The sequence below is a fragment of the Selaginella moellendorffii genome, unplaced genomic scaffold (genome assembly GCF_000143415.4).
Source record: "Selaginella moellendorffii unplaced genomic scaffold, v1.0 SELMOscaffold_34, whole genome shotgun sequence".
Classification (NCBI taxonomy): Eukaryota; Viridiplantae; Streptophyta; class Lycopodiopsida; order Selaginellales; family Selaginellaceae; genus Selaginella; species Selaginella moellendorffii.
The window spans coordinates 194,555-205,482 of NW_003314295.1; the positions used below are offsets into that span (position 1 = coordinate 194,555).

Below are 10,928 nucleotides of genomic sequence, written 5' to 3' on the forward strand. Positions count from 1 at the left end.
AAAAGTACACATTAAAAAAAAAAAAAAAACCCAGCCTTTTGGCTGGTTATATAATACAAAGAAAACTGTACATTCTCTTCATTGTAAAAACTGTTGTGCTAACGTTATGGGGGCAGCACCGAGTTTCTTCGTTCTTTAGAATTTCTTCCACGAAAACCAGTCGATCGATCATCGGTTCTGGAAGTTGAAAACTTTGATGCAGATGGCGAAGCACACCGCGAAGACGACGACGAGGCCGACGTGAACTCCGGCCACGACGCCCAAGAAGTCGTGCCTGAACCCAAAGTTGGACCTCAAGAAGCGCTCCACGGTCGTCTCTTCGCCGTCGGCCCGGAACAACGGCGTGGTGACATCTCCAAGCTGAGACGTGAAGAGGCCGTAGAGAGACCACGCCGGTGGCGAGGCCCAGTAGTACCACCTCCACCACACTGGAATTGCCTGAGAGACACCAAGAAACAAACCAAAGTGTTAAGAAATCGGAAAAGAAATGTGTGGAATTCATGAACTTACGGGTCGAGGGATGATGAAGCCAGAGAACAGGTTCCAGATTGCGTAGAATGCCGAGGATACGATGGCTGCAATCTGGTCGTTCGGTGTCAGCGCCACCGTCACCATGCCGTAGAGCGTGAAGTAGAGGAACGTCATGTACAAGAAGAAGAGGAACCACAAGAACTTGGCTGCTGTCCATTCCAGCTGCATCGTCGCGTACACAACGAGTCCATACGAGAAGGCTTGCACGAACACGTAGGGAATCTCGATCAGGACCTGGACGCACAGAGTTTTCCTTGATGAGTCAAACGAAATCTGAAGAGTCGGATGTATGCCTTACCTGAGCAAAAGCATATGGAAGGGGAGAGTACATTCCAGCGGCTCTTTCTCGATAGTAGACCGTTCGCTCAATAGCAACGACCGGCTGCACTCCTGATGAATTGCTGAACCCAATGAAGAGCACAGCAGCGTATATAGATCCCATCAGATTAAAGAGGTCTTGTTCTCGTGATCTGCTCACGAGAGAAAGGCAGGAGTCAGAACCAACGCTCGATTGAACTAGGCAACGTTTACCTTTTGGAGCCGATGTCCCAAAACATTGTGCCAAATATTATCGCGACAACCAAGGTGAAGAACATGCGAACCAGAACGTAGTATGGATTTTTCCAGTATGACTGATGTTGTTTCCACAAGCATCCCATGACCTGTCCGAGGAACGACAGAGGGTATTGCGTTGGAAACCATATGTCCTCCGTGCCGGGAACCGGAGTGCTCAGCTGAGTAATAATAGCTTCATTGTGCCTAGACACACCAGTGGTTTAGCCAAGAAAGAGATAAGGGTCAAGTGTGCTTACTGGTAGACTGGAGAAGTTTTATAGATGTCCGCAAAATCTACTCCCAGACGACTCTCCACGTCTGCAGCGGTAACCTCTAACATCCATGTAGCTGGATTGTATCCTTCTCTTATGTTAGGAACACCGCTAATACCCTGGGGAAATTAATCCATATAAATCATCTCAAGTCTGCAAGAACAAAGCAAGCGACTTACCTGGAAGTATTCAACAAGTTTGTGCGAGTTCTTTCCCAAGGAACCTGCGTAGATAACGCGCCCTCCGCGTTTCATCAACAGAAGCTGGAGAAAGCAGGCAGGTTTTCAAGAGAGTTTGCAAGGTAATAATCGCGTACCTCATCGAAGGCCTCAAAAATGTCAATGCTAGGCTGATGAATGGTGCAGACGACAGTGCGACCGGTGTCGACAGTGTTCCGGACCGTTCTCATGACAATTGCTGCCGCTCGTGCATCCAGTCCGGAAGTTGGCTCGTCCATGAAAATAATTGAAGGATTTGCAACGAGCTCCACGGCAATTGTCAGTCGTTTCCGCTGCTCGGTCGAAAGTCCATCAACTCCAGGGAGACCAACCAACGCATCCCGGAGAGGGTTAAGCTCTACAAGCTCCATAACTTCTTCCACAAACATCTGTTCCAAAACTCACCTTAGAAAACTTGACTACGAAAAACATCTCTCTCCTTACCTTTTTCGTCCCCTTATCAATGTCATCCGATAGTCGGAGCCAAGCAGAATAAACCAGTGACTCGTACACTGTAACGTTGGGTGAATGAATGTCAGTTTGTTCGCAATAACCCGAAATCCTAGCAAAAGTAGCCTGGTTTTTGGGATAGCCGGAGATGCGAATGTCGCCTTCAATGTAGCCACCAGTTTTACGCCCGGCTAAAACATCCATGAGAGTTGTCTTTCCAGCACCGCTTACACCGACAAGAGCCGTGAGAACTCCAGGCCTGAAGCTACTGCTTACGTCGTGCAGCAACTGTAATCTATTTTCTGTCACGCCTTGTTGCTTCATTTCCTGTTACAAGTACATTAGAACTCAATATCCTACAAAGGAAATGCGTAAAAGCATACCGCGGGCATGTCAACGTAGTAGTTAACATGATTGAATGACATTGCTAAAGGTTGAAACGGGAGTATCATTCCCCTTTTAGAATCGGCACCCATTCGACCAGACGTAAGCTCCAAATCTCCTGGCATTCGATGTTAGACCATATAATGAAATTTGTGATGGCGCCATTACCTGCATTAGAAGATCTGCCGGATCGCTTTGATTTTGCATGCACTGATCTTTCTGAGACTTCGCCGGTACGATTCATGTTCTGCTCTTCTAGTATTTCCTCAGACACTACGGCCTGCGGTTTCCCAGGAGCTGTTTGAATATAAAAAATGAGTACCTACATGGAGAAAAGAAATAGATTCCTACGTACCGCTGAAGTAAGCGAGTGCCAAAGTGAAAACAACGTTGAAGAGAATGGCATAAGCCAACTGAGCACCAGTTCCAAGCCAATACCAGTTTTTATTGGGGAGCAGGCCTCGAGACTCTAGAACTTGGTTGCCAACGGTGGTGGTCTGATTGGCATTTTCGAGAATCTGCCATCTTGATGCACTGAACTCGTTCACGGCAAGCGCATTCTGTGCGTACATCATGGGCGACGACCAATATCCCCAAATCCACCAAGGTTCAACGTCCTCTGGAAATTAAAGACCATTATAAGTTGTGCTACCTGAGTATAGTCAATGGATTACCTCTAGAAAGAAGAAAACCACCGAGGACAAGAACTATCAGCAGCGTGAAAGAGCCGAAGGTGTTTGCTACAACCATAGTCCGAGAAAGTGAAGCAATGAATCGGAAAAGACCTCCCGACATTTGATGAATTAGGAACATGAGGAGGAACTGCTGGAAGAACCTGAAACACTCAAACATAAAATATCAACACTATTTCTCATTAAACATCAATGTAACAAACCTGGCGGCACTAGGAGCAAATCCAACCACGTAGTACGTCATGCACACCCAAATTGCTGATTCGAGCAGGGACACTGGAATTCGAGTGATCACGTTAGGAAGAGAAAATGCCCACGCAGGAAATAGCATCTGGTCCCGCTGCTTGTAAAATACTGGAAGGCGCGCAATGGTCATCGACAACTCCGCAAATCCATTAAACATGACCATGATCAGGCCGAAGAACAAGGCTCCCATGTAGAGACTGCCATCGCCAACAGTTCTGTGATGCATTTCGGTCCGGAGAAACACAGTCATCGTGATTACGGCTATAACAATCAGCTGCATTGGAAATTTTAGTATCAGATATATAGATTTTAGTCTTTGATAGCATACCTGACAACTTTTGAACACGTAGACGAATGAGTTCCTCTTCATCAAAAGTATCTCCCGCGCCAAGAGAGCCTTGAAAAGCTCCCAGTTACTAAGAGCGTACTTCTGAGTGACAAGAGCTGCCGGATGGCTTTTACTCTTGTCAAAAGGCCGCGCCAATTCTTCAGCAATGTTCTGACCGACATGGAACTTTTGAAAGGCATCCGCGAACTCCTGGACAGGTATAAATCTGTATGGCATCCTCTTGTCAGCCCAATACTGTTCCTGGTCTTTCCTTGACGTGACTTCTTGCAAAAAGTCCGCGACACCTTTCCTCGGAGGACATTTAAATCCCTGCGTCTCGAAGAAATCCAACACGAGTTCCCGGGGCCCCTGATACACAATCTGCCCCTCCGATAGAAGAATCAAGTCGTCGAAAAGCTCAAACGTCTCGGGAGCAGGCTGGAGCAAGGAGATGACCATGGTAGCATCGAGCACATGGACAAACTGCCTTAAGCTCTTCACTATCTGAAATGTGGTCGAGCTGTCGAGACCGGTTGAAATCTCGTCCATGAAAAGAGACTTTGCAGGCCCAACGAGCATCTCTCCTGCAAAATAAACATTTGTCATAAACAAATCGTGACCAAAAAGCTTCCAGGCACCTGTAGTGACACGCTTCTTTTGTCCTCCAGAAATACCCCTGCGCATGGCGTCTCCGACAAGTATATCAGAACATACGTCCAAACCCAAAATCTGGAAGCGAAAAAATGCATGAGAACCGCGAATCCTCTTTGATCACGATCCAAAACACGCTTACCTTCAGCACATAGTCCGTCACAATGGAGGTCTCCTGACCCTCTATAGCCGACGCCTGTAAGAAGCTCGTAAGAACGCTGCCAACCAAAAAGTGCTTATTACCTTCATGAACGCATCAACATCAGGATCCGGTTTGATCTTGGCATTTTTCTCCCGTCTTGAAAGCTCCGTTATCATCTCTAACACAAGTTATAAGAAAGTCAATTCCACTTGCACGCCAACCCAGGACTTTGCTTACGATATCTGCTTCCCACGCCTTGACACCTAGAAGCAAAATCAAACGTCTCCCTCACTGTCAACTCCCCGCTATGCAAGTCGTGTTGGCTTATGTAAGCAGAAGTCCTTTGAGGCACAAATTCAGTCAATGTGTGGCCATTGTAGGTGACTCTCCCAGAAACCTGTAAAGTGAAATCGAAGATGAGAACCATCTCCTAAAAGCTGGAGGACTTCCTTACCTTGAGGCTTTGGTCCAACTTTCCAGAAAGCGCAAGAAGCAGCGTAGTTTTCCCTGCGTTAGGAGGGCCCAGCAGAAGTGTCATCCTGTAGAGAAGTATGAGTACAAGATTTTCGCCGAAAGATGCAGCAATTTCATTACCTGGAAGGCTTCACGATACCACTAACGTTGCGCAAAATCGTGAGGACGTGTTTCTTAGAAGGGAGCAAGTGTAGCTTTCCCAAGATTTGCTGGAAAAACAAATCACAACATAAAAGTAAGAGCCAGAGAGCGATGAAAAGATTTTTTCGTTAATAATACGAACCTGGGACATGTTGATGACAAAGTTAAACAGCGTCGGTAGAGCTCGCTTGCCGACACGTACAGCAGCTTCGATTTGAAGTCCTTCGTACCTCACCTCGATTTTGGGAAGGTCTATCCCGACTCTGAGACAATTGTTCCAAGAGTGAGAAGAAACTCGAGTCAAAACATTTCTACTACCTGTCGATCCTTTCCCGGAGCTTGCGGATGAACATCTCGTTCTCCGTGTCCGTTGTTGCCAAGAGCTTCTCCACAAGATTCCTCCTCTCCGTGAGGCCCAAGGACTTGACATCAATGTGCTCGTGGCGAGTGCTCCCATGCTCGCCCACGTTCTTGATTATGGCCGTCCGGAGGCGATCGTATGTGGGAAGCTTCTCCAGCGCGGCCCACTTCAGGGCCTCCTCATCGTCCACCTCCCTGACCGAGCTGCGCGAGAAGACATTTTCCGTCCACGATCGCGAGCTCGCCGCTCTCATCAGCTCCACGTCGGTCGGAGCCGCCATCGCTCCCCCCTTTTCCCCTCTTTCGCGATGATCCAATGCAATGTTTTCGGCAATATCTGGAATTCCGGGGCGATGCGACCTACAAAATTCCACCCCCGATTCGACGAGCTACCACTAGAAGTCGATTCGAGCGAGATCCAGATCCCAGATCCTGGCGCTACATCCCTGGATCGATCGAGCCGGAAGAAATGAGGAGAATGGAAAATAGTTTGGGAGCTAGGGCTTTATATAATTGGCCTCTTTGGACCATGGCCGAAAACTTCCACAAACAAGCCCATGCTACTCCATGGAAGCTTCTCATTTATACGCTTCTGGGCTGGGATTTGATCCGACGGTCCAGACGCTTTCGTGACCCTCTCCTATGGAACATATGGAGAGTCCTCGCCATTAGAAAAAAAACTGTTCTAAGTAGGAGTGCTCTTCTCGACGCCGCCGCACACGCTTTGGCGTGGATGCAAAGTTTTCTTCCCGGGTTTTTGAGCGAAATTTCGAAATAGAAGCGTTGACAGGGGTGAATATGCTGCGTACACTAGTTGTTTCAGCAATGGTGTTTGAACACCACCAATAGGATTGGAAAAAAAAATGGTGGTTGTTTCCTCGAATTCGACCGGAATCGTTCGGCTATTCAATGTGACCTGATCAAAGGTCTTTACAAATTGTAGTAACTTTTGATTACTGAAGAAATTTTATGTTTACTGGAGTTATTTTATTCAATATAATTCAACTAGTTTGGAGTCAACTTTGATTTGCGATCTTTGAGCAGCATTCAAGATAGTTTTGCTCGGTGGAAGGAGGTCCCGTGCTAATGTAAAACACTTCGGTTTACTAGCAGTTTTTTAAGTACAACTTGTTGTAGAGTTTGATCTCATTACTAGCAGCTTTTAAATACAATATGTGCTGTCATAAGATCTCGCTGCGCTATATGCTAAACATTCGCGTTTGCAAATCAAAAAGCGATTGAGATTCTCATCTTGTAAACTTACAATCTTTTCGTCATGTAGGGACCTTCTAGCTCATAGCCTAGTTTCCTGTAGTAGTGTCTAGTTCCCACTCCGGATATCACTGCCAGTTTCACGGATCGATGCTCCTTGCGAGCTATCCTCTCGGCTTCTTCCATCAAAAGAGTTCCATAACCCTGTACAAATTGGAAGTAGCTTGAGACAATAGGATAAAGATGAAAACAAATAGACCTGGTGTTGTAGCTTGTCGGCGTCACGGCCGTGAACAGGCACCGCAGTTCCATAAACGTGCAGCTCGCGAACTATCGAACATCTTCCCAGCAGCTCGGGGCATGTAGCGTTGGGACCGCATTTTCTCAGGCGCAGTAAACCCACCAGTATATCCTAGATGATCACTCTCAAGCAAGATAAGCATGATATGCATGAGAAAGACTTTGAGAAAGCTTTAGGCAAAATACCTGTCTAGTGTCTTCATAGGCCAGAAACGTCTCCCAGCCTTTGTTAGCACAGTAGTCACGCCTTACTAGCTCTACTTCTTCAGGCTTGATTTGATTGTGTATATCCTGCAAAAGAATCAGAATTATTGTTTGAATGTTACTTACTCGTGAGCATGTGAGCAAACCTGAATCCCAGCTTCTCTTGTCCTGACATCTCTACATTTCAAGCCCAAGTCCTCCATCCTCATCAACGCCAGCTCTCGCAGGTTTCCCTTCTCGACGCCGGACGTTACAAGAGGCATGGGGATATCACGTTGTATGCGATAGACCCGAGTCCAGGGAGGTACCAGAGACAACACTCGGGCAACCAGATTGACGAGTTGTTCAGGTGGATAGTTCTTGTACCTGTAGCAATCAGGATGCACATCAGTTTTGTCTCGGAGAAAAGACCAGCAAATACACTAACCTTCCAGTCTTCCATAGCTCGTACAAACCTGTCCCTCGAATAACCAGCGTTGGATAGATTTTGAGGCCGTCCGCTCGAAAGGAAGGATTTTCAAAAAACTCGCGGAAGCTTTCCATGTCCCGTTCCATATCGACGTTTGGAAGGTTAGGCATCATATGAGCAACCACCTGAAATACATAATCAGCGAAAGAAGTTCGTGTAGGAAATGCCATCGGACCTTAAAGCCAGCGTCCTTGGCAAGGCAAAAGCAGTCAGCAACAGCACCAACCGTATGGCCCCGGTTAGTATCTCGAGCGACATCTTCGTACGTGCTCTGCACCCCAATCTCAAGCCGCGTACAGCCATAAGACAACATCTGGCGCAAGTGAGGAGACAGACAGTAGTCGGGACGCCTGCAACAGCGAGAAAAACGACCAGGTGTGGAAAAAAACACCGCAAGCCTTACGTCTCAATGGTCAGTCCAATGCACTTGATGGCAGCATGCTCTGAGTATCTCACGGCTTCCTCCACATCTCGAGAGGTGTGACCAGACAGAGCGTCATGGAGATTTCGGATAAAATAGTCGCGGTAGTCTGCTGGCAAAGACATGAAAGTACCTCCCATAAGGATATATTCAACCTGTGGCGATCACTTTGCTCAGTGACAGAGAAGAAAATTCATAAACTTGATCACCTTATCCACGCTATGGCCCAGACGCCTGAGTTGATCCACTCGACCTCGAGCCTGTATATAAGGATTGTACCTGAATTTTTTTTTGCTAGCAAAAAAAGAAATGAAAAAGACTATAGAATTTACCTTGCTCGAATTGCTCGCATGCTCGTTGGTTCATACCCAGTGTAGGACTGTGTGCTATATTCGAAGTCCGAATCTGGGCCTCCCGGGCAGTAGACACAGATATTCCCAGTCGTGGCGATGTGTGGGCACCGATGAGGCTTGGACATGACCGCAACCACGGCAATCCCAGAGGCAGTGCGCACAGGCTTGGCCTTGAGCCTGGGCAGGACGAGATCGCGCTCATTCTCTGGCAACGCCGCGATCATCTCCACGAGCTTTGGCGCTCGGGCAAGGCCGTAGCGGCGGCAAGCAGCGGATTTGAGCGCATTGAGATCGACGTCCTCACCGCTGCGGCATCCTTCCACCATAGCCCCTACAATCTCCGCAATTGCCCGTACCCTGGCCTCGTCCTCGCTCAGCCGCTGCTGGACGACGCCTCCCCGTCCCGGTGTCGATTTCCTGCGCTCCACTGCCATTTGCCGCTAAAACCCTAACCCAAGAACCCTAAAGAAAAAGTTGAAATATATTTTTGAGAAAAAGAAAACTATAGTTTGTGCTAATTATTTCTTTCTTTTGGCATTAAAGAATGAATAACTTTTGAGTTTTAACAATTCAATTGATATTCAAATTTTTATTTATATCAAAATTGGACAATTGTAGCATTGTCATTATCCCATTTATCCCATTTGTATATGGGTTGGATTCATATATGGAATTCTTTATGCTAAAATTCTAATGCACACAATTATGAAGTGTTTGGCAGACTTTGCTCAAACAAATGGAAGAATGTTTATGAAATATTAATCTTAAGACTTAACATTCATAACTCATAGCAATTGTGAAGGTAAACTCAATTATATTGTTAATATCAGATCATGATGATAGGAGTTTATATGGTGATGCACTAATAGCACTCTATACCATGTATATCAAAAAGATGGCAAATAACTATCTTAATATGAATAATGTAAGTTCATGTTTTTTGCAATTATCCTTTTGAATGTCTGAACAAACCGTTCTACCAAACCATTTGTGTAAAGAACCAACTCCCCAAAGTGTCATAAAAAATTCCCAAAACCATGACCAAAATGATAAAAAGTTTATTAGATGAAACCGAGTCCAAGATTGAGTCTAAGACCGACTCTAAAACTGAGTTCGAGACCGAGTCCAATATTAAGTTTGAGATTGACTCCAAGACCGAATTCGATACCAAGTTTGAGATATGAGATTGGGTTTAAAACCAAGTCCGAGGTTGAGTTTGAGACTGAGTCTGAAGTCAGGTCCGAGATCAAGTCCAAAATTGAGTCCGAAACTGAGTCTAAATACTAATACAGGTTGTGGGGTGAAAGCCCAAAACGATCATCCTATAAAGGGGGTTACAAAGGGTTCCAAAAGTATAGTAAGGATAGTGGGGTTTAGGAACTAGTTTTGAAAGAATTCTTCAATGGTGTTTCCAAATTGACTTGAGATTAAGACTGGGGTTTAGGGGTTTTAGATGGGAGTGAGCATGAATTCAGGTGGTGTTAGAGAAGCCACTTAAGGAAGTGTTTAAAAGTAACTCCCACTCCCAGAAGGGAAACCAACTCCAGTGGTTCTAGCTCATATAAAGTGGTGCCCCACTTGAGTACTATATGGCTCATTGGTCCTCACCCCTTCCCAAAGGCTTGGGCCTTCCCTTTGGGATGGAAGTGGGGGAGTAAGGGTACCCATACTAGGCCGTTAGGCTATAGTATTTCCCCCCTAGGGTTCTGAAGTAAAAGATGCACCCAGAGCTTGGGATTTAGAGAGTCCCATAATCAAATATTGTTGTACTAAGGGATGTAAGAATTTAGAGGCTTGAGATTTAGAGGGTCCCATGATCAAGTCTTGTTATACCAAAGGATGTAAGAACTTGGTGGCTTGGTGTGCTTAGCTATTTGTGTCTGCAAAAAGTGTAGTTGAATCTTAAATCCAATTTAACCCGGAAAGGGGGGATTATGAGAGAATTTGGGAATTTCTGGATGGATGGTTAACACTCCATTGCTGGTGCAATGAATGGTTGAAACTAAATAGATCCAAGTAGGAACTGATACAATAGATGGGAACTTTGGAAAGGGAACTCAACTAAGGCTAAGGTAGTGGTGGTCAAATAAACAAGGTAAACTAACAAATTGGAAAGGAAAAATTTATGGTTTACAATTTGGTATTAAATCTTTTTCCTTAGTTCTAGCTAAAGATAAAGGTGGATTGTTGGGAGATGGCTAAAGCAAGGTATAAAAGAACCAAAACGGAGATAGAACCTCCCTCGGAGCTAGAGCCTCCAATTGAATAAGAAGCTATGGATGAGGAATCCTTATATGAGGAAGACTCAAGTGAGAAAATTTCTAAACAAGAGTCTGGTGGTGAGGTTCAGTCATTCAAGGCTTGATTGAACATTCTAGAAGGGCAATTGACACAAATCAATGCCCTGCTAGAGACCCTCATATGCAAACTCAAGTGTGACAAGAAGCAAAAGAAAAGGCAAAAGATTGCAGATGCTGGTAGTGCAGAAGGCATGGACCTTTTAATAGGGACTGAAGCAGAACCAA

At 45.7% G+C, this 10,928-nt stretch overlaps 2 protein-coding genes across 4 annotated transcripts; both read right to left on the reverse strand.

Annotated features, from left to right (window-relative positions):
• Positions 1 to 60: 60 nt before the first annotated feature.
• Positions 61 to 5,956, reverse strand: LOC9639398 (ABC transporter G family member 39). Of its 3 annotated transcripts, XM_024682348.1 has the most exons (22): positions 5,403 to 5,954; positions 5,227 to 5,347; positions 5,064 to 5,152; positions 4,924 to 5,008; positions 4,707 to 4,866; positions 4,571 to 4,647; positions 4,470 to 4,523; positions 4,315 to 4,405; positions 3,677 to 4,260; positions 3,306 to 3,622; positions 3,085 to 3,245; positions 2,766 to 3,029; positions 2,579 to 2,707; positions 2,410 to 2,528; positions 2,021 to 2,353; positions 1,675 to 1,965; positions 1,538 to 1,621; positions 1,344 to 1,477; positions 1,063 to 1,290; positions 830 to 1,001; positions 511 to 765; positions 61 to 438 (listed from the first exon to the last, which is right to left on the reverse strand). In XM_024682348.1, exons 1-22 carry the CDS (start codon positions 5,723 to 5,725, stop codon positions 169 to 171), a joined length of 4,341 nt encoding a protein of 1,446 aa, XP_024538116.1. In that variant the 5' UTR covers positions 5,726 to 5,954; the 3' UTR covers positions 61 to 168. The 3 variants fall into 3 exon arrangements, with proteins under 3 accessions (XP_024538116.1, XP_024538117.1, XP_024538118.1); XM_024682349.1 differs by having other exon boundaries at positions 3,306 to 4,260; positions 5,403 to 5,955; XM_024682350.1 differs by having other exon boundaries at positions 169 to 438; positions 3,677 to 4,405; positions 5,403 to 5,956.
• A 707-nt stretch (positions 5,957 to 6,663) lies between these two features.
• On the reverse strand, positions 6,664 to 8,844 carry LOC9639399 (elongator complex protein 3). The gene is made up of 9 exons (XM_002977439.2): positions 8,383 to 8,844; positions 8,260 to 8,329; positions 8,033 to 8,205; positions 7,805 to 7,979; positions 7,588 to 7,754; positions 7,307 to 7,526; positions 7,143 to 7,247; positions 6,916 to 7,068; positions 6,664 to 6,860 (listed from the first exon to the last, which is right to left on the reverse strand). Exons 1-9 carry the CDS (start codon positions 8,835 to 8,837, stop codon positions 6,705 to 6,707), a joined length of 1,674 nt encoding a protein of 557 aa, XP_002977485.1. The 5' UTR covers positions 8,838 to 8,844; the 3' UTR covers positions 6,664 to 6,704.
• Between the last annotated feature and the right edge of the window lie 2,084 nt (positions 8,845 to 10,928).

Excerpts from the sequence above, each read along its gene's own strand:
- LOC9639398 (XM_024682349.1), bottom strand. The coding sequence starts at position 5,725 with ATGGCGGCTCCGACCGACGTGGAGCTGATGAGAGCGGCGAGCTCGCGA. Across the intron at positions 2,708-2,765 it reads GGCACTCGCTTACTTCAGCG|CTCCTGGGAAACCGCAGGCC; the intron begins GTACGTAGGAAT and ends ATATTCAAACAG. Across the intron at positions 1,291-1,343 it reads AAAACTTCTCCAGTCTACCA|GCACAATGAAGCTATTATTA; the intron begins GTAAGCACACTT and ends TGGTGTGTCTAG.
- LOC9639399 (XM_002977439.2), bottom strand. The coding sequence starts at position 8,837 with ATGGCAGTGGAGCGCAGGAAATCGACACCGGGACGGGGAGGCGTCGTC. Across the intron at positions 8,206-8,259 it reads TGGGCCATAGCGTGGATAAG|GTTGAATATATCCTTATGGG; the intron begins GTGATCAAGTTT and ends TGATCGCCACAG. Across the intron at positions 7,980-8,032 it reads ATTGGACTGACCATTGAGAC|GCGTCCCGACTACTGTCTGT; the intron begins GTAAGGCTTGCG and ends TCGCTGTTGCAG.